Genomic DNA, 21,894 nt, shown 5'->3' with positions numbered 1-21,894 from the left:
GGGGGATTTTATTAATGCTCATAAATACTTCAGGGGTGGGTGCCAGGAGGATGGGGCCAGTCTTTTTTCAGTGGTGCCCAGTGACAGGACGAGAGGTAACGGGCACAAACTTGGTCATAGGAAGTTCCATCTAAACACGAGGAGGAACTTCTTTCCTTTGAGGGTGGCAGAGCCCTGGAACAAGCTGCCCAGGGAGGTTGTGGAGTTTCCTTCTCTGGAGATATTCCAAACTCGCCTGGACGCATTCCTGTGCAACCTGCTCTAAGTGAACCTGCTCTGGCGGGGGGGTTGGACTAGATGATCTCCAGAGGTCCCTTCCAACTCCTATCAGTCTGTGATTCTGTGAGTTCTCATAATTCCTGGTGCAAGTAAATGCTAACTGACAAATGTAAGAGATGGACAAGTAAGAAGTGATACACTGGAACCAAGGAAATAATATATCTGATACATTTTAGGTCAAGGATCGTGCATGTAATTAGTACCAAAAGGCTGGACTTAGCATGCTTAATGGTTATACTGATCTTACACTTGGAGGATGAAGCCCAGGAAGCTAAGCTGCTTCCAGTCAGATACTTGTCTGTATAAAAGTGCATGGTGCAAGTGGGAGTAAAAGCAAAAGGTCAGATGCAATCGACTCTGACCCTCAATTCCCTCCACAGTCAGTGGAGCTGCGTCCATCCTGTCTTTCACTTAATAACCAACCACATTCTGAATTGTATTTACTCCTAGTGCTGCAGCGCTTGGAGGCCTAACGCTTGCCTGTCCCCTGAGCAGGCTAGGCTCTCTAGAAACACAAAAAAATTGTACTTCTGATAGAGAGCACAAGGTCTGGCTGCACCGCAGTGCAGGTGAGAGCAGGAGCTCTTGGCTGGGGTCATGTCAACGTGCTTAATTTGCGTGTTGATTTAACGAAGTCCTCCCTGTGCCTGCTGCCGCTTGTTCTCCTCTCCGATGACCGGGCTCAGTAGTGCTCCATGGAGCGGGGATGAGAACTGGCTGAGGAGAACCGCGAGGGCTGTTCCAGGTGAACGGGCCTCTTGCGGTTTTCTCAGAAGTATCGTATGCGTCACTCGCCCAATTTTGTGGCCAGTCTACCAGCACATAAGTGAACCCATCTGCACAATGATTGCTATAAAAAGGTGGGTGAAGGCTACATGGGATGTGCAGGGCTGCCTCACTGGCAAAAAGGGATGGAGCTCTCCCATCGCAAGATGGGCTCCATCCCATTTTGCACCCTTCTTTGCTGCTTTATTAGCACAGCAGCAGCCAATATACTTGGTAAGTACGCTTGCTCTTTTCCTTTGCCTGTGTCTAGTAGTGACTGTGCTCCTGTGATCCTTGTGCCACTCTGTGTGTTATTCCGACGAAGTATGTAATGATCTTGAATCTTGCACACTGCAACCCTAGCTAGTTATTGTGTGCTGTGCAGAGTGACTTTGGGCTCCAGATTAAATACTAAGCTCTAAGGATCTTTAAATGGTCAGGGTTATCTGAGTTCAGTACACCCGGATTTTGGGTGGGAAAAAAACCCCGTTTTCTGGAAGAACAGGCTGGGCTAGTGAAGGAGCTTGGGTAAGAAAAGGTGGTGCTGCAGGGATGTGAAGGTCCTAAGAGTGTATCGTCTACTTTTATGTACCATCATCTAATTTAGGCTTGAACCTTAAGATACTGGATAGTCTGAGTGCCTGGTCTGAGTTTGATAGTCCTGCAGAACAAGCAATTTGAATCACTCAATTAATCTCTTTAACTCAGATGTCTTATTAGACCCTCTCTAGCACTATGCACAGGGATCTCCACACATCCCAGAGCAAATGGCTCAGAGTCACGTTTGAGATGAAAATGGTGAGGTTTGCCTAGGTGTGGATGTCTGAAGGTGAGCTAATCTAAAATCCCTTTACAGTCTCGTGAAAATTTTCACGTGGGCTTAAGGGGACACAGTGAAAACTCACAGAAATGGAAGTGACTGAGAGATCTTAGGTGCAACAGAAACCATCTGTGGTTAAAGAAGTCCCTGAACTGCAAGATGCTGGCGGCTGAAGAGTATTGAGAATACTTATGATGTGTTTGCACTACTACGTGCGGTCACACTCAGACCAAATACTGGATTAAGTGAACCTTTGGTCTAAATCGCTGCAGCTGTGGTTTTGTTTATGTACTGTATTTTTATAAACCAGTCAACAGAGTTAAGAGCATGACGTTCATTGAATTTTGAGCATGGGGAAAGTGTCAGGTCAACTAATCTGTTCTGTAAAAAAGAACCTACTGAATTTCATCATTCTCCTAAAACAGCATCCAAATGTGGTTTTGAATGCATTAAGAACTGAAGAGTCAACTGTTTCCTTCTAGGTGGCTTCAGTAGTTGATCACTTCCCCTGGTGAAAATTGAGAAGTGCTCCTAATTTGAATTAGTCTGATGCTAACTGCTAGAGTTTGATTCTTTTTAGGTCTTTCACAAGGTTAAGAAATACCTCTGTTTTGTTGGAACAGTGAGGGACCTAGCTTCAATAAAGAATCAATACGCAGAAACATTAATGGTGATTTGTGTGGTTATGGCAAAGGGCTGTTTTGTGGTGATAGCCACAACTAACTCTGAGTACGCAGACTACCTCGGGTACCAGAAAATGATAGCTATACTGGTACAGAACAGAGCTGAAGCTAATAAAATACAGGCCTGGGAAAGGGGTTCACAAGCATGTCCATCATGTGCTTATCCTGCAGCTGGCAGGCCAGCGAGTTTGTCCAGTACTTCCCTGTGCTGTCCTATGCGGAAAGGCGTGCGAGGAGCAATGGGGAAACAACCAGGGAGGACCCATGAACCTGGCGCTTTCACCACGCAGCGCTGGCACTAACAGGGTTTTGATAAGAGCAGGCTTGTGGTGAAACCACCCTTTACCTTCTTGCTGCTTTCAGAATACCAGACAGATTCCCAACCATTACGTCCCTGTGAACTTCAGCGGGAAAAGGCTTTTTCAGGAGGAGAACCCTATGTTCCTCAGTGCTCAGAAGATGGCCAGTTCAGGTAATACATCCCTGCTATTACTCTGCTGCTATATGACGTGACCATTCACTACTAATGAAAGCTTTAGCTTCAGTTTTGAAGAGCCTCCTTATTGGTGAACTGGAGGGTGAGGGGTGCAGGAGACTGAAGTGACTTCATTGAGCTGTGTTGCAGACCCAGCCTCTCCTGAATGAATTCCATGTTGCTGGAAATAATCTCTGGGTTAAGAGGTTAATCTAAGATTAATAGGCTAATCTTGGCAGCATTATTTTCATGTTAAATACTTGGTACAGGTTGTTGTATAATGCAACTGCTATCTTCCTACGCATGCTCATGGGAGCATGGTCTGTGACCAGGGAGCCAGCTGGCACAGATGAGCCAAGTTGACTTGGAGAGGTTATTCACCCTGCTGTAAGTGGCACAGCTGGGTTTCCTTCTAAAGGCAGTGAAGGAACTAAAAAGCACATGGAGAACCTTGATTTAGAGAGCAGAATGTTGCTTGAAGATCCAAGAAGTTAATGAGTGAAAGCTGAGCCTGAGAGGGGGGTAATGTTCTCTGCTCTTACCTCGTTGTTGTTGCTTAGGGTGGGGGACCTTGACCATTCTAGATTTGACTTAGAAAATGTCTCAAAATGTATGCTAAATCTCAAATACTGAGAATCAGGATTCTGTCCAACCTGCTTTCTTCCTGAATGTCTTCAAGTCACTTACCTGCAATTCCTGAAGACTTCAGAGAATTGCTGGAATTAAGAGCTCCCACCAGGTAGAGTCAGAGTCACCCTAAACACAGCCCTTTCTGATTCCATTATTTGCAGTGTTAAAGTACTTGAACTTGTTTGGCTTGCTTTATGTTTTTGTTTATGTCCTGTACTGACTGAGGACTCTGTCACTAACAAAATAAAATATGTTACTTGTGATCTCCTTCAGGACAGTTCAGTGCAGTAGGAATGGTCTTTCCTGTTGGTGTGTGGATGAGAACGGCATTGAGGTACCTGGCAGCAAACAGAATGGATACCCTGTATCTTGTAAGTCACAAGTTTCGCTTTTTGTTCATATTGGGTGAAAAGCCATTTAAATCTACATTAGAACTGCTGAAATCAAGAATAGCTTAGCCCCAGACTTTGATGGACTCTAATTTGTTGTAATTTGCTGGAGCTTTCTATCAGAAGTTCTGGAGTTTCTTCAGAGCTGATCATGGAAACCTGATACACCTGGATGGTCTGTATTCATGAAGGTCACAGGAATGTAAATCATGAATGAAAGATCAGCTTAGTGTATTGGCTTTTGTGGTGGGTTTCTGTATACCAGTTTTCATGACTTCAGGACCATCAATGTCCTCATGCCACCAGGGTGACAGAATCAGAACTTGCAGCTCTGAGAAAACTCAGATGTTGTCTTAATTAATGCTTCAGTGCCCAGCAAATACCTTCCTCTAACAATGTCCTACTCTGGTACTACAGGCTTATCCTTTTGCCAGCTGCAAAAGCAGAGGATCTTGGTGAGTCGATACATCAACAGCAGCAGCATCTCCTACATCCCTCAGTGCCTGGATTCAGGGGCATTTGATACGGTGCAGTGTAACACGGAGCTGGGTCAGTGCTGGTGTGTAGATCCAGAAGGAATGGAGATTTATGGCACCAGGCAGAGAGGAAAGCCAATGCGGTGTAAGTAATATTCAACAAAACAGTGGGTTTTGTAGAGTGGGATGGTTTGGTGTGAATGAAAGGTGGTGGATCAGGAGCTTGGACAGTGCAGCCTATGCTTATGCTACAGAAGTATAGGTGCTTAACTGAGGACTTTAAGCCTCTGTTTGCTTTGGTTATAAAGAGAATACGAGGCACCTAGGTATCCATATTCAATGTAATTAATCTAAATCCCTTCCAAACCATGGGATGGCTACTCAGCTGTTTGTGGGAAGTTAAAACACCAGTAAACATTACTTTTTTTTCCCCATCAGGTCCGGGGAACTGTGAGATCCGAGACCGTCGCATTCTGCATGGGTTTGGGGAGAAGAGCCCACCACAGTGCGCAGCAGATGGAGAGTTTCTGCCTGTCCAGTGCAAGTTTGTCAACACTACAGACATGATGGTTTTTGATCTCATTCATAGTTATAACAGGTAAGAGTGTAGGCTTCTGAAACAGGGAGACAATCCTGCATAACTCTTCAAGTCGGTGTCTTAGTGCATTTTTTTTCCACATGAAGCCCTTCTTCTGTGACCCCATATAATAATATTTTCTGTTAGTGAATGGACTAAGTAAAAAACTTTTTCTTCTGAGTTAAATTGTCTCATTTAGAAAAGCCTGCTATTCCATCCCCGCAGTCTAATCAGCGTGTCCTCACACAGCAGTGGATACCACATTGCGATCTGTATTTGGAAAAGTAGTCAGGGCTGCCTTTCAGACAGACACGCAACAGCAAATAAGGTAAATGTGGAAGGAAGAGAGGAATTCAGGTGTGTACATGAGGTAGGAAAGATGATTCCATATGGGAGATGAAAACAGATGGACAGGCGGACAAGTGGCAACATGCAAAGAGCAAGTTCCACATGACGGTGGGAAACCCTCGTCCATTTAGGCAGTGCCAGGGTTGCTTACACAGGTGAACCAGCGAGGGACGAATGGGCGTGCTGACAGACAGACTGGCTTTGGGTGTGGGAGCAGGCTGGGGGAGATTTCAAAACTCTGGATCAACTGCTTGTCCATGGGAACAAGAAGCTGTTTTCCTGTGGAGGAGCTGGGAATTAATGCTCAGGTGGAGAAATAAGGGATGGACAGGGAGAGGAGTTTGTTTCAGTGCAGGTGTTCAGACTGTCCAGAGAAACCTTTTGGTCTCTTGCGAAGTGCCGTTATCTTGGCATCTCAGCCAACGCATTTCCCCGGTGGAGGGCGATGGAGTAAATGTAATGTCTTATTCTGACTTGGCTCTGTAGTAGCAAAGGCATTTTGTTGTAAATTTTGCTGTTTTGAGGGTTTTCTTTTTTAATTTAAGCAAAACTGAGAGTCAGGCCCAAATGCACAGTGCAAATTTGTCAGAGCTTTGGGAGAGATTATTTGGGCAAGAGCAAAATAATCTGTCTGTCTTGTGGAGTGTGGAAATTCTAAAAGAGCAATTACAGAGAAGAAAGCAATGCTTTAAATTCACATATTTTTTTTTCTCCCATTGGGAGATTTGTCTGCAAAGGCCTGTGAGATTGGGCTTTTCTTGTGTCCGTCTCATGTAATTAATCACAGCAGGATCATTTCACTCCCAGCTGTCTACCCTTCTAATTATGGTATTGACTTAACCCATTACCATCATATCTGAGTATCTCAGGCCATGAATATATTTATTTTCACACTGTTCCTGCCTGAAATGTCATTATCCAGTCCCATAATCAGGAGGCCAGAATACAGAGCTGAAGGGATGAGTTCCACAGCAAAGGACTATAGCAGAATAGGGATTTAAATTTAAAGCTGTATTTTATGTTCATGTGGAACCAGTGGAGCAACTTACTTTGGTTCCACAGACTGGTTTTTGAAATCTAGACATGTCACACTAACTCCATTCCCAAATTGTTTCCTTACACCTTTATAAATATTCTAGAATAAATCAGTATGTTAAAAAAAAATAAATGGAGAAATTCAGAAGCTTAGAGCTAAGACTTTCCCAGAAGGAAGACTTTTGGAAAGAAAGATGAGCCCAAATTTCCTCCCTCACCCTGGCGACTTGGCTGCTGTTACTTATTTTATACAGACAGTGCCCGGGTCCTGCTTGGATGGGCAGCCATATAGAAGGCCCTGTAGCAGATTGGGGAGAAAGAACAAAGCATCAAAAGTTGAGGAGGATCTTTTTACTTTCTTGCTATAATTTTCATCAGACTGAAGACCTTGCGTCGCTGTCTTTATCCCAGCTCACTAGAGGTTCTGCCCTCTTTTGTATTATTTTGTTGGCAGAGAAAAAAAACCATGATTGGGTTTTCTCCCTCTGTTTCTGAGTAGTCAATGAGAAAGGCAGCTATAACTTGAGCTGCACATAGAAACATAGAAGGGGTTACTTGCAAACCTGCTTTTGAAGATCAGTAATGAGTTATCTTTGCCGGAAGCCAAGAGCAGAGACTCACAGTTGGAAGAAAAGGTCAACAACCTCACATTCATTTACTTTCCTACATTTTTGCGTACATTCTTGTTGAAACACATGGATACACCATAAATTCATCCATAACTTAAACGTAGTCATCTTTCGTTCAGCCATTGTTTTGGACTGGGTCTGATTGATAGATGAGGAACTCTGTGTTATCACTACTCATCTCGAGGGCTGTGATTAAAAAGCGGCCAAGAAAAGGAAAGAGGTGGTAGGAAGTGAGTGTTCCAATTAAGGTGAGAAAAGTTCTGACCTCTTGTTGTGTGGGCCTAATTTATATCTGTTTGTACTTTATTTGGCTGTACTCTCAACTTGGAACAAAAATAACCAGAATGACAGGATATGACTACACATCTGCCCCATATAAAAGTAGTATAATTATGCATGTGACTTCTTAACATTGAGGATGAAAGAAAGCAGCATGCAGAATTTTTTCATTGCATCCTGTTTCACTCAGCGAGATGTTGAGGTGCTGAGCTCCAAGGACATGAGCAGTGCAGAAGTCTGCCTTTGAATATGGAGGCATTGCTCTCCCAAGAAAAGATCATTTTCCTGATTGGGCAGTGGGCAGTGCATGATAATTCAGGGGAGCAGAAAGCTCCTGAAATGCCCCAAGACATTTATATCCATGTGTACGTAGCAGACCATAGAAAGATGGTATTTAGCTGTTTATATCTTAAATTGCATTGTTTTAATGCTGATGGAAGTCCCTTTGTGCCCCGAAGTACGGTATTTTGATTGCTTTTAGCATGCCAGTGTCAGCAGCGGCGCAGGAGTTGATGGTCCAAAGTGGAGGGAGTCAGTAGGCTTTTAATTTGAAGATGTGGGAGAGGGCCAGAGCGAAGCAGCGCTCCGAGGGATCTGCAAGCTCTGAGACGGGAGCACTGCTGGATAATGCTGGGACAACCCCGAGGTTACCAGCCCCTTCCCCTGCCAGGGGCTGCTGTTGCTTCCCGCGTTCCCCCGCTCGCGCTTTGCTGTGCTGAGGAAGCAGTGACATCTTCAGCAGTCCCGGCGAGAGGTGGCGGAGGTCTCGGGCAGACTCTTGACGGTAGCAAAGGCCCCTTACTCCACTCCTCTCACCTGAGCGCTGGCTCTGAGCCGGGGAAGCGTTTCGCTGCGTTTGGCAGGGGCACAGCAGACTGCACGTGCTAGAGCAGCCCTGAGGCTGCAGGAGGGTGGCACTGGAATTGAGGCTGGTCATAGTCCCGGTTTCACAGGGTCGCTGTAAACTGCTTTGGTATGTTAAGCTTTTCCCCAGTTGATCAGGGCCTAATCCACCATTACTTTTACTGCTAAGTGTCCTTGCTTGGTGCAAACCTAGTTTGTGTAATTCTCTGAATGTCTTGAGCAGAAAATTCCACTTCCCTGTTGCTAGATTTTCCCAAATAAGCCACATGCAGCTGGGACACTAGACCTTTATTGTATTTCAGGGTACGGGTACGTGTCTGTAAAAATAATGATTGTTTTGGAACTTGGCGCTTTGAATCTAGAAAAACTTATCTTCTGTTTGCTCGGAGAAACCCTAGAGTGTCTGTCAGTTAAGATCAAATTTATCATGTTTTTTCCAACTCTGACCCTATTAAGTTTCCTTCCTAAATCATTGCTTTGCTGGAATCTGGCTGTTGTCACTCCTGGAATATTATGCTGGAAACTAGCATCTCTTTGATCTCCAGAAGTAAGAGTCAATCTTATTTGTAATATGTTAAAAACCCTTTCTCCTTAATCTGTTGAGCCATGCTCTCAAAATGAAAAAGATTAGTGAGGTTTTTATCAGCTTTTGTGCTTAATTCAGTGCAGAAAGCGTACGTAGCATGTAGGGAAGAGGAAGCAACCTGTTTGTTTAGGCATTCTGCCATCCTGTGCAGATTTGTGGAAGGAGCTAATGAACGGGTGTTGTAATAACATTAAACCAACATCCGTCTATTTTATGCTCTTTGACAGGCTTTCGAAGATGAGAATAGAATTGAAAATGAGTGTTAGATGCTGGGTACCTGCTTAAGAAGAGTCAGAAATGTGTCTGAAGGGAGATCTTATTGTCCTGTGTTTGCTTAAAAAATTGTGCTTGAAAAAACGGCATTTGGGAGACTTGTTAGCCTGCTGAAACACCGATTTGGATCATGTCAGAGCCTGGTTGCCACAATGAGACTGAAGGGCTTTGTAATGGCTTTGTGCTGTGCAGGCATCCTTGCCGTACAATTTCGGGAGGGAAACACAGGTGATGCTTCGTTGCTGTCGATGGGCCTCCCCGGGCTCTTCACAGGGGGCTGCTTTTCTCTCCAGGCTCCCAGAGGCTTTCCAAACATTCAGCTCCTTGCGGGAGACGTTCCCGGAGGTCTCTGGGTACTGTTACTGCGCGGACAGCCTGGGGAGAGAGTTAGCAGACACCGGTAAGTACCCTCCGGCGTCTGATCCTTTAACTTGAACAGCTTTGAGTTCCCAAGAGAAAGGGCCAAATAACAACTATCAGTCTTCAGCTTCATTTGGGACTTCAGTTTCATTCTTAGAAGGGGTAACACCACTGTGACCAGTGTAGTGTCCATGGGAAAGACTGGTGAAATCCCACCCTCAGCAGCAGGACTTCAGTCAGCAGCAAGTGGATTTGCTGCCCAGGAGCTAATCCTGTCCTTTTTGGGATGGTGGAATAGGATTTCTGAACGTCCAGCCTCTGCCCACACTAGAAATCTGTGTCATACTTGGTAAGACCAGCTAGCAAATGCAGGGGAATATAAAGGGCCTGGAGACTGAACTGTGTTCTTCTTTCTTAGGTAAAATCATGGAATGGTTTGGGTTGGAAGGGACCTTTAAAGACAATCTAGTCCAACACCCTGCCATGAATGGGGACATCAGATGTCCTTCCTTTTCTCTCATAGCCTTAGGATACCTTTTGGGAATGTTAATAGTTGATGGGACACTTTAGAAGAAAGAATGTGTTTTCCAAGAAGGAGGAATGAGGAGGTTGAGGACTTCTAGCTCCTCTTCCTTAGATACCGTGGTTTTAAAAATAGAAAAAAAATTAAAAATGGGAAAAATGCAAAGCATGATAGCTTAAAATTTAGATGGTAGATGAGAACTTTAATTCCCGGAAAGGTGGTAAGATCGCCAAAAATTTGTGCACTCAGGGGAACTACAGCACTCTTTTTTTTTTTTTTTTGGTATACAACCAAAATGATTGGGAATTGTTTTTTGGTAACATCAGTTTCCAAAATTCCATCAATTACTCTACTGCAAACAAAACCACAGCACAGTGCCAGTTATGAGAAATTCCTCCTGCTTGTTTTGGTAGATGTCAGGGCATAAAGGTAACGACTGGGCACTCAGCAGTGGGTTGTATGGTGCGGTGCATTAGGGTTATGCAGGATAAGTTCACATTTGGCCAGTTTAGAAGACTGGTTTTCTTTTTCCCGATAGGCTTTCAGTTCTGCTACTCTGGCATAAAGCAGGTGACTTCAGTCTTAAAACCAGACTCTGTGCTAAAAGTCTCTTTTCCCAGGCTTGGAACTGCTGCTCGATGAAGTTTACGACACAGTTTTCTCTGCCCTGGAACCTGCCCGCACGTTCACAGAGACCAGCATATACCGGATCCTGCAGAGGCGGTTTCTGGGGGTTCAGCTAGCTACCTCTGGCAAGTTCCGATGTAAGTAGCACCAGGCGGTGCCCTGTAAATTAAGGTGATGATTTTGGAGCTTATATGTGACAGCTGCCATTGGGGAGAGTTGTTCTAGGAGTCAGGAGTCAAGAGACTATATGCACTAAAAGCATATAATATCACAGTTTCAGTGCAAGAATCAAGGTCCCTGAATTTCAGCTGCCTTTCAACCTCTGAATTGTACATTCTTACCAGCAGATTGCACCTGTTCTCTGATCAACGCTTTCCCACACACTTGAAGTTCGCATGAGTTGAAATCCCATGAAATCTCCGTATCTCTTGTACTGAGATTATGGAAATGGATCCGGCGATTTATAAAATTAAAAGTGTGAGAAAATGCTCCCTAATTTATGACGGTACACTCAGAAGTAGGAAGGATCTTACATTGTCCACAGCACACTCGATCCCCAGGAGGCTACCCAAGAGTTTGTAGTGCCTTAGCCAGCGAGGCTGCGCTTGGGTCCATTCCCTCCTGGTTGGGGCAGGCAAATAGGGAGAGAGTTTCTCTGTGTACGGGCAGTGAATTCTGTGGGACAGGAGGTCAGGTACCTCCTTCTCTCTCCTACTCCAGAATTGCCTTGGCTGGGGGCAGTTTGAACCCACTGGTGTGATCCTCCATCCTCCCATCCAAATTCCTCTGATGTTGCTGTCCAACCCTCGCTAAGGAGTTGCATCACCAGAGATATTAAGCAGATACTGATGTAGGTCTTCCCGCCACTTATTCACACCGTTTTTCTATTTCTGGGACAAGCTGATAATTCTGGGGAGTCTGGAAAGCATCTTCCCCCTCCCACTGCACAGTGCTGTGCAATAAGCTCCGACTGCAGCTGAGGATGCAGCGGCTGTCAGCAAAGATGAAGCTGTAACAGCCACAAGATGGAGATGTGACCACGTTCCCCAGCCGCGGAGGGGGACTGCTTTGGTGACTCCCCCAGATCTCGCACCGCCACCTGAAGCCATACACATTGGGAAAGTTGTCAGACTTCCTCGATGAACAGGTTGTTCTGATGTGATGCTTGTGCTGCCTCAGCCAGGCAGCTGAGTGTAGCTGGAAAGCTCTTGAAGGTGAGAAATGTTTAGGCTGTAGGATTGCAGGTTTATATAAACAAGCAAAATTTCTGTTGGAAGGGTGGAGTCTAGTGTTGGAGAGATCGTAGCTCAGAAAATTTGCTTTATGGAGTTCTGGCTTCTCTGCCATTAAGGCTGGGTTGAGAGGGATAGGGTCTTCAGATCCCTGTGGAAGGAAATGAAAGAAATTGGGTGGTCCCACACCAAATCCTCACAGTCAGGTTCAGATCCTTTTGCAGGAACAATGCCTCATTCTCTTCAGAAACACTGAGATTTGCCTTCATCTCCATCTCCCAAGCTGCACATCTGTCTCTGTTGACCAGCTTTGCATTTGCATTAAGGGCCAGAGCTCACCCAGCCTCCAGCACGGCTCCCTGAGAGCGATGCTGCTATTCTGCCTACCCACGACTATGGCTGAAAAATGTGTTGAGGTTTTTTTTCTGTTTAGTTTTCAGAAATAAATGCCTACAGTAGAAAACCCTGGGGCCAATACTCCAGGGGAAAACAGGATGGAGAATTTGCATTTCGGGCTGGTACTTGAAGTTTCACTGAGAACAGTAAGGACATGAAACTTCTTTTTCTTTTCTTTTCTCCCAAATAGGTGAACAATGGGATCAAGCAGAGATGGCTCTGAAACTTTAAGCTTTCCCTCCTTAACACATACTGTTTTTCTTCCAGGCCCCTCTAAGTGTGAGGTTGAGCGGCACGCAGCCCGGCGTTACCAGCACGCCTACGTGCCGTCTTGCGACGCTGATGGGGGCTACAGGCCAGTGCAGTGTCAGCAGGGAGGACAGTGCTGGTGTGTGGACACCAAAGGGCGAGAGGTCCAGGGCACAAAGCGGCGAGGACAGCCCCCGGCCTGCGGTATGTATGAGGTTTAGAAAAGGAAAAATGCGCACATCTCTCAGCGTCTTTAGAAAGAAACCCGAAGGAGGAGTTCCCTTCTGGGTTCTGACAGATTCTGGTGTTCAAAAAATGAGATCCAAAAACCTCCCTGGGGTCTAGAGCCACATTCTAATAAATTATTAAATATCATATTCCTTTTATTTTCCTTTATGACCTTTCTTTAGCCTTTTAGTTTTGCATACAGCAAGGCTTTTCTTTGCAACCGTGATATCTGTCTCTTGACTCCAGAAGCTGGGGCGTTAAGTCATAGTATCTGGGATAATATAAGGAAGCCAGTGATGGTGGGTTTGGGTTTTACCTCCTTCCTTTGGTGAAATGCTATGGAATTTCTAAGGCATCTCTCATTCAGAGCATTTTTTTCCTATCTCTGTCACTGCATATTTGTCCATGAAAATTGCCAAATCCAGTTAAAAAACCCCCAAACAATTCAGAAAAGGTGTATGGGTTTGGGCTTTGAGAGATTTCATGAAGAATACACCATCAAATCAGTGCCCCAAATGGAAATGACAGTAGAAATGTCAAAGGGCCGGGGGGGGGAGGAGGAAAGTTAAAAACCTTCACTCCGAAGTGCGCTACCTAAATATTCAGGATTGCGCTGGAGGGCTGGGGGAGCACAGGGTCTTAACGCGGGGGCCGCCTTCGGGGAAGGTAATTGCTCTGTCTGCGAGACACAGTCTTACCACGCAGATAGAGAAGATGGACCCTACTCCGGGTGTCACGGCTCCAAGTCACTCGGAGTGCTCTGGGCACAGACAGGCTTACTGTGAAATGAAAATGCTCACATGCCTCCAAGGCTGATCACCAAGGATATTGCAAGGGGACCTCCGAGGGGCCTCGCCATATGTTGGGACTGGTTGTTTTCTCTTTGACCGTGCTTTGCTGAGCCTCCTAATGATTTTTTTTTTTTTTTTTGGGGGGGGGGGCGGAGCAGTGGGCAATGACTTGAGGCTGCTTGCAGCTTTTATTGGCAGACTCAGGAAATTTAAGCAGGGAAAAATTTCTGCAGAGGTTTTGCAGACTAACTCCTGAGAAGGTATTTCATGAGGATATAGCTGCAGTCTGTGTTCAGGCAGCTACGTGCCATGTGCGTGTCTCCAGTTCTGCTCTGTTTTATTTCTCTTTAACATCTTCAACTCTCGCACTCGGCAGTGTGAACACGGCAGGAGGCAGAGATGTAGGTGTGGGCAGCAGGTTGGGTACTCGCATGACCTGGGGCACCAGGCAGTCCTGATAGGGACATGCTCCTTTTCAGACCTTTACAGTAAGTTCACCCCAGCAGTGCTTTTCTGTTTATTTCTTCTCACTCTGCTTTGATTTGATTCAACAGTGGGTAGGAGGGAAGAGCGTTTAAAGACCATGATCTTACATTTGTTTCATATTAGTGTACTTGTGGGATTGTGGTTTACACAAACTTATTGGTCCCCAGAGGAATGTTTTTCATCCCTCTTAACAAGAGCCAACACTGAAAACAGAAGGGGCCCATCCTACAGAAAATGCCTTTACAAAGGAACCACTGTGGAGGAACCTGAGCCCCTGCCAGGACCTGCGGAGCAGGACAAGGGTGAGAAAGGAGGAGTGAGAAAGACGCTGATCACAGAGCCTCGGATTACTTGCTAATCTATTTTAGCAGCTTTTAAGATTTCCAGCTTTTAGCCTTACTGTTAACAGGATTTATGGCTGCTTTATCATATTGTCTGAATGTGGAATAAATGGGGATGGGGCGGGGAGGCCAAGCGGGAGCAGACCAAAGCTGTTTATCCACCGTCTTGTCCTGTACAGGGACAGCAGTGGTGCTTAGGGAGAAAGTGTGAGAAACATGGGAAATGCATATAGCTTCCATATACCCTCCTGCAGGCAGGAGAGGCCCCAAACTGGAGGCTGAACCCAGGTCATTGTGGTCAGCATTCCCCTATGGAGTCATCTTCCAGGGATTTGCCTAACTGCCCTTTAACCTTTTATCCCTCCTAGCATCCTCTGGCAATAAATTTCATGATCATATTTATGTACTCCTGGACCATTCTAATTCCTGTACTGTGAGAAATACAGAATAATAATAGTCTATTGTGAGTGATGTGCAGAATCCTGTTTTTTAAAAACCTTTATCATCTTTTTTTGTCCAAGCTGAATAGTCTCTCCTACTGGAAAAGCTGTTCTGTGCTCGAAGTATTTTTGCATCCCTTCTCTATAATTCTGCTGCTTTTGTATCCCTTCTCTGTAATTCTGCTACTTTTCAAGGAAAGGTAACCATGTGGCACATGATTCAAGCTGCTGTGTGCGTTCCAGAGGTCCAGTCAGTGCCATAACCATCCTGTCTGGTTGGTTCTCAGTGTCTTTATATCTACCAAGTCTTTCCTTTTTTGATGTCTTTTGAGCCTTAAGCTGACATTTTCAGAGGTCCTTCTTCAGTGATGTGTTGCATCCTAACTTGGAGCCATTGCTGTCGGTGTGTGAACGTACAGATGGGGCTGGATGCAGACGTACATATGACATAGCTTGGCTCAGGATGTGGGTGGCCAGGGCCACTGCTGGTACCCTCAGTACCCTGACTTTTTATTGAAACTTTGTTTTTATTGAAATTTTGTATTTTTTTCCTTTAGAGCTCATTTAGGAATGCCATCTGGTCCTTAGAACTCTATTACTGCTAATTTTAACAATTTGTTTTCAAACCTCTTGCAATGAACACTTCACTATGAAATTGAAGATCTAGGTAGGAAGTCTCCATAAATTCCTCATTAGTGGGCATTAGTTAAAATAACTTTCTGTTTTTCTGCAGTCTATTTCTCTTTCTTTCGCATATTGCGCCTGGATCATCGGAAGTTTTCATTAGAAGCAGACATCCTACCAGAGAGTTAAAATGTTTGGAAAAGACTTTATTCATTCTTTCAGTCACAGGAACACTTTGTGTCTTGACTGAAGAATTTTGTTTATAGACCATATTCAACAACAGTTCAAATTTCCTTATCAATGTGCGTGATGCATAGTGGAGGAACTAGAGACAGGTTAAACTATACTTTTATGCGGTTTCTGCTGAGACTGCTTGAAAGATAGCCATAGAGTTACAGGTTTTGGAAGTTCCAAAATTTGCATTTTCTTTTTTTTAAATATTTGTCTAGGTGAAGAACGAATGTGCATCTCTGAGAGACGACGGGCCTTGTCAAGGATCTTTTATGGCCCTGCTGGGTACTTCAGTCAGCCCAATTTGTTTTCCACACCAGATATGCAGTCAGAGAAAACAGCTGGCTTCTCAAGACCCTGCCCTCCCTCCTTCAAGGAGCTGTTTCTGGACTCTGGATTGTCGTCCCCAGTTGCACAAAGCCCGTATATCAGCCAGATTCCTGGGTTAGAAACCACCCTTGGTGAAGCCATTACAGGGATGTTCCCATCAAGGGAACTGGCTCAAGTGGCACTGCAATTTACTGCCAATCCAAAGCGTTTCCAAGAAAACCTCTTTGGTGGAAGGTTCTTGCAGAATTTGATCCAGTTTAACTTCACAGGGGCACTTGGCACTAGTGGAAAATACAGCATTGGCCAATTTTTCCCACAGGAGGATGTGGCAGAGAGGGATAACAGCCAAGACTTTCTGAAATCAGCTGAAGCATTTTCGTTGGAGGTATCAAAGGGGAGCTCCATTTTGAGTAAACCTCTTGTAGGTAGCTTTGGCCGCACAGTAACTCTCCAGGACAATCAGAATATGATGAAATTCCTTTCCTCTATTCTGGAACTACCAGAGTTCTTTACTTTTCTTCAACAAGTGATTTCTGTCCCCAAAAGTGTTGCTAAAGATTTAGGCGAAGTGGTGAAACTAGCACTGGGATCCAAAGACTGTGGTGAGGAGCCAAGGGACCTGTTTGTTCCAACATGCACCAAGGAGGGGAGGTATGAGGAAGTTCAGTGCTATGCAGGAGAGTGCTGGTGTTTGGATGCTTCCGGTAAGGAAGTTCCAGGCTCAAGAGTTCAAGGCAAACGTCCAAGGTGTCCCACTGATTGTGAGAAGCAAAGGAGAAACCTGCAAAACTTGAAGCAAAGCCTGCCTGCAGGATCAGATCTTTTTATTCCCTCTTGTACCGAGGATGGAGACTTTCTGCCACTCCAGTGTTATGGGACGAATTGCTTCTGTGTTGATTTGAATGGCAAGACTATTCCAGGAATAAGGGGAAAAGCTGGAAAGCCGATGCAATGTAAGTAAGGGACTGCGAATTTAAAGATGCTTCCTTATTGTGTTGGAAATTCATGATTCTTTCTTCATATCTGTTTAGATCTGGAAATGTATACAAACAATATTGTCCCCTAACAGGAAAGCGAGTCAGCCCTACAGCTGCAGGGGAATAGTGTGAAATACAGTGTACGTAAACCTTGATATCCTAAGTCTTAAAGATGGTCCCCTCTTCTTTCTGGGTTAGGGTAGGCACACTCAAAATAGAGGAGCCTGACATCTTGCCTTGTTAATGAGCATATCATTGGCAAATGTCTCTAAGTGTGTAGCTAGTGTGTGTAACATCCATGATGCCCATGAGACCTGGACCATCTGTGTAACTGAATGTGACCCATGCCAAGTGAAAAAGCCCTTTTACTTCCAGGACCAAGTCACCTGGACATGGTCACTGGCTCATCCTTGTCCTGAGAACTGAAGAGCTTCAGTGCCTTAAACCATGAACTTCTTTTAGTCTTTTAGCTCAAGAATATATCCTCAACTTGGTAGGATGTCACAGGACTCCAAATGTAGGATAGAGATTCAAAGGCTAATAGGTTTCTCATAAAGGTCATGCAGTCAGGCCAGAAAAGTGAGTTGCAAATGACTTGTCAGAATGAATTTGGCATTGCAACGTGCCTATAGACTATGAACTGCCTCTTCTGCCCTTCTAGTAACGTAATACAAAGGAAGAAGGAAGCACATAGGCTAGCACATAGTCTTCCAAGTTTCTGTGAACTAAAAATGGCACATCAACAGGGAGAACAGACCAAGAGAAGAGCTTGCTTCTCATTTGGAAGGAATAGCAGAGTATCCAGTAGATGATAGTGGTACATAGTGAAGGAGCTCCTTTGAACAGCAGTTTGTAGAAATAGCGGGGAATTTATTGCAATCATCTGAATTGGTAGGGGATTTCTATCTAGCAACCCATCCATAGTGCAATCAAAAATGAACAGGTTCATTATTATTCTCTGGTGCTCAAAAGGAGATGAGCTCCTATGTTTTGCTAGGTTTGTAGAGCTTCTTGGTGGCAAAATGAAATTTGGCTCTGGAGATGGCAGAAAAGGCTTCCAAAACAAAGTCACTCCACTGTTTTGAAGGATGGTATTTTTATATTCAGCTGCAATATTCGGTAGAGAATAGAAAGAGAGCACAACAGAATCTGAAAATTCTGGTTAGGTCCAAGGGGAAATAAAACCAGAATTATGCTACTATTCAGATGGTTGCTTTTGCAGGGATTTTCTGAATAAGAATTAACTGCCAGATTATCAAGTGCATCTGAAAATACCTAGTTGGTGTGAGCAGATTCAGGAAGGCATTTAGTGGCATCAAGCACCTATCCTCCCTCAGGAAGAACTACAGGCACATAATAAGCTAAAATATTTTTAAAAATCCTATCTATCTGCACCTTTCAGTGCTCACATACCTTTGGAAATCATACCCTGGTTCAGCATGGGAGCTTAATAGCATTGGCCCTCTTAATAACAGGCCAGAAATAATGTTGTTAATATTAGGATAAGTGACCAAGTTTTAGTAATGGTGTTTATAGTAGTAGGCGGGTAGGGGGTATTGTATATCTTCAGTGCATTCACAAGCCATGCTATGAATGTTTTTCTTTTCCCCAGGCCCAAGTGCTTGCCAAGTAACAGCTGGTCAGGAGTTTCTAAAGGCTGTGAAACTCCTGTTGTCAGATCCAAGCGCTCTGTCTCAGCTTTCCAGCATTTACCTCCCGCAGTGTGATGCTGACGGTGCCTGGAGGCAGGTGCAGTGCAGTGGACCTTCCAAGCAAGCCTTTGAGTGGTACGAAAGGTGGATTGCTGAGAACAATGAAGGCAAAACCCTGCCCATTGCTAACCTATTGAACATCATAACTGGATATAAAGAGGCATCTTCCAAAGGCTTTTCAGCTTTTATTAAAGCTTTGTATGAGGCTGGGCACCAGAATGTCTTCCCAGCATTCACCACGTATTCCTCCTTCACTGATCTCCCACCTGAAGTGCTAGAAGGAAACGTGACTGATGCATCTGAGAACATTTTACTGGATCCGTATACGTTCTGGCAGCTTCTGAATGAGCAGTTGACCTATTACCCAGGACCCTATACTGATTTCAATGCTCCATTAAGCCACTTCGAACTTCGTGATTGTTGGTGTGTTGACAGCAAAGGAGAAGAGCTGCAAGGAACAAAGGCAGAAGTGAACCAGGTCCCAGCATGTAAGTGACAGAATTTCTGGCACATAAGTAGCAATGTATCTGGTCTTTGCTCTTACGCCACAAGAGGAAAGTCCTTTCAAGCGCTGTGGGTTAGGAGACGATGACTTGTCAGAAAGATCATCAACACTGCCATTGTCGCTGGCCACCAGAGGTGGGGTAACTAATTTTTGGTAAATAAGTGGTGTCTCAGCTTTGGGAATAAGGAGGACTGAAGTTCCCTATCAAGTTTGTTTAGATTTTATAATTTGGAATTTGGACATATAATGCTTTTGCAGAAGATACTTAGCCAGATGGCAAAGGACAGTTTGAAGTTAGAAACAGTATATGAAGAGTTGTATGGAAAAGTCACGATTACACTGTGATGTAAATGACTTTCAAGAATGCCTTAAAATGAGGCAAGAGAATTTTTCTTTACCATTTCTTACTATGCAGTCAACAGTAACAGATATCCCCTAGAAGTCAACAGGAGAAGAATGAGGCCAACACTGAAGTTGTCTGTCTGTCTAGACATCTCCATCAAAGCTGTTGGGCCCTTTTTGGGGTTACTTCAGCAGATGACCTGTATTATAAATGTAGTAACTAAAACCATTCTCATGACATCATAGTAATTTTCCAGCTGGGAGGAAGAGACAGGACAATGAATGGCAAACTTCCAAATGGGCAAGGAGTGCTGGAGATGCCATTCCTGTGGGCAAATGGGGAATAAAGGGGAAAAAGCAGATTAGCAGAGTTATTTTAGCAGAGCAGCTTTCACCGAGCTGGTTCGGCATGTTGAACTGCCATAGCTGAGTCAGTAGGTGTATGGAGAGGACAGGCCAGGTGTCAGCTGCCACTCTGGACCCAAGAGATATACCTTCAGTTTCTTTTCTCACTCTCTTTTCTGATTATCCACTTTTTTTATGCCAGTGACTGAGGGACAGTTCTGTAGAGACATATGACTCCGTTTGTAACCAATGATGAGGAGGTAATTTAGTATTATCAAGGCTTTGGCCCAAGACTTGGAGAATATTTGGGTAATTCCTGGTACTCTTGGATTCTTGTGGTTATATAGCTAAGCGTTGACGAGTCTTATTTGCTTGCTTCATTAAGCAATTCAACACACAGCAAGTGCAGGAGGAAACCGAAGATGCTAATTAAGAGACCAGCTAGTTTTCACATGCAAACCTTTATTGGATTTAGATGAAAGGCATTAAAATACCCTCTGTTTCTACAGGTCCTGGTATATGTGAAGGTGTTAAGCAGGAAGCCATGAAGTTTATGGAGGAGGCAGAGCAGCTTATCCTAGCATCAAATAGTTCCCACTTCCCTTTTGGAGAAAGCTTCTTGATGGCAAAGGGAATACAGCTCACAGACAATGACCTCCTACGTTCTGCTCGGCCCTACGAGACAGAGGTGGTGGTCTCTGAAAAGCTGTTATCAGGCAGTGACTATGCTCTCCAGCTGGCTGCACGGTCAGGTAGGTGAAAGAGAGATGAGAGCTTAATTAAATAGATTAATGCCTGTGCAGAAGTACTCTATGTCAAATTCAACTTTGCTGAAAAAGAGATGCAACCCAGCAGGTGTAATTAGTCAGTGTAACTTACCTGCCAACCCAAGAACTGATTTCAGTTGTCTTATATGTATGACATGATGCATATATAAGATCTGGACACTTAGCAGCCTTTATGTACTTGCAGCGTTTGTTAATTTGCCTTCTAAAGTACAGGGAACATTCAGGTGTTTGCAAACATGTGCATTTGAAATATCTTGTATGGGCCACTAACAGCTTTCTTTTTACTTATCTTTTATAGTCTTGCATTTCTACTGGCGAAGTCACTTTATTTCAAAACGTTCTGCAGGGGAAGCAACGCAGCTGGGATTTCTCCCTTACATCCCACAGTGTGATGGCCTGGGAAACTGGGAGCCAGCTCAGTGCTATGAGAGCACAGGTGAGCAATTGCTAACAAGACACTGTGGGCTGTCTGAACAAAGAAAAGCTAAGCAGAATTCTAATAAAAAGGTGGAAAACCTGTATTCTTGTAGCCAAACTGAAAAGAAGTGGTCTACAAGACGGGTGGAAAATTGACTGGAGTGAGGGACTCAAGTGGCAGCTCACTGGAGCTCAAAACTCAGTCGATGTTCAGTTGCTCGCTGCTAGTAGTGTGTCTCGGGGGTCAGTGCAGGGGCTGGTATTGCTTAACGCCTTCATTAGAGATGGAGTGCACTCTCAGCAAGTTTGTGGATGATACCAAATTGCTGGGAGTAGATGATACGCTGCAGGATAGGCCTGCAATGGAAAAGTCTCACCAGAGCTGCTACATCCCCATTCTCACAACTGCTCTCAGGTGTGGTCTACTTATCTCTGGACAGCAGAGTTAATTGTGACTTAGATTTACTGACCACTTTCTATAGTACTGCTGAGGATTAAAATCTGCTCAGCATGCAACAAAGCATACTGCAGTTCAACATCTGAAATAAAGCTGCTTTTCTTCCCTGGCCAGGTCATTGCTGGTGTGTGGATGAGAGAGGACGTTATGTCATGGATTCCTTGGTCTCACGCTCAGCAGAACTTCCCAAATGTCAGTTGGTTTTTCTTCCTAAATATTTGTCTTTACCTGTTCTTACAAATTTTAATATTTATTGAAAATTCTAGTATGATGTGCATGAAGCAAGTCTTGTTTCTAACCATTGCAAGAAAAGAGAAAGGAGTTTTGTGCTTGTTTTGCTACTTCATTTAATTTCACTATGTGTGATTTTGGCTTGCATGATTTG

At 44.4% G+C, this 21,894-nt stretch overlaps 1 protein-coding gene across 1 annotated transcript in view; it reads left to right on the top strand.

The window, feature by feature from the left end:
• The first annotated feature begins 1,211 nt into the window (after positions 1 to 1,211).
• The window catches only part of TG (thyroglobulin), a 157,727-nt gene continuing 137,044 nt past the window's right edge, over positions 1,212 to 21,894 (top strand). Inside the window, exons 1-13 of the mRNA XM_059815276.1 lie at positions 1,212 to 1,278; positions 2,911 to 3,019; positions 3,926 to 4,023; positions 4,459 to 4,662; positions 4,956 to 5,115; positions 9,402 to 9,508; positions 10,612 to 10,755; positions 12,514 to 12,699; positions 15,855 to 16,919; positions 18,556 to 19,143; positions 20,357 to 20,599; positions 20,934 to 21,071; positions 21,624 to 21,701. Coding sequence (XP_059671259.1) covers positions 1,212 to 1,278; positions 2,911 to 3,019; positions 3,926 to 4,023; positions 4,459 to 4,662; positions 4,956 to 5,115; positions 9,402 to 9,508; positions 10,612 to 10,755; positions 12,514 to 12,699; positions 15,855 to 16,919; positions 18,556 to 19,143; positions 20,357 to 20,599; positions 20,934 to 21,071; positions 21,624 to 21,701 — 3,187 coding nt within the window. The remainder of the gene's footprint in view (positions 1,279 to 2,910; positions 3,020 to 3,925; positions 4,024 to 4,458; positions 4,663 to 4,955; positions 5,116 to 9,401; positions 9,509 to 10,611; positions 10,756 to 12,513; positions 12,700 to 15,854; positions 16,920 to 18,555; positions 19,144 to 20,356; positions 20,600 to 20,933; positions 21,072 to 21,623; positions 21,702 to 21,894) is intronic.

Source organism: Gavia stellata, chromosome 3 (genome assembly GCF_030936135.1).
Source record: "Gavia stellata isolate bGavSte3 chromosome 3, bGavSte3.hap2, whole genome shotgun sequence".
NCBI classification, from domain to species: domain Eukaryota; kingdom Metazoa; phylum Chordata; class Aves; order Gaviiformes; family Gaviidae; genus Gavia; species Gavia stellata.
The sequence above is the reverse complement of the archived record's forward strand: the minus strand, read 5'-3'. Positions and strand labels throughout refer to the sequence as shown.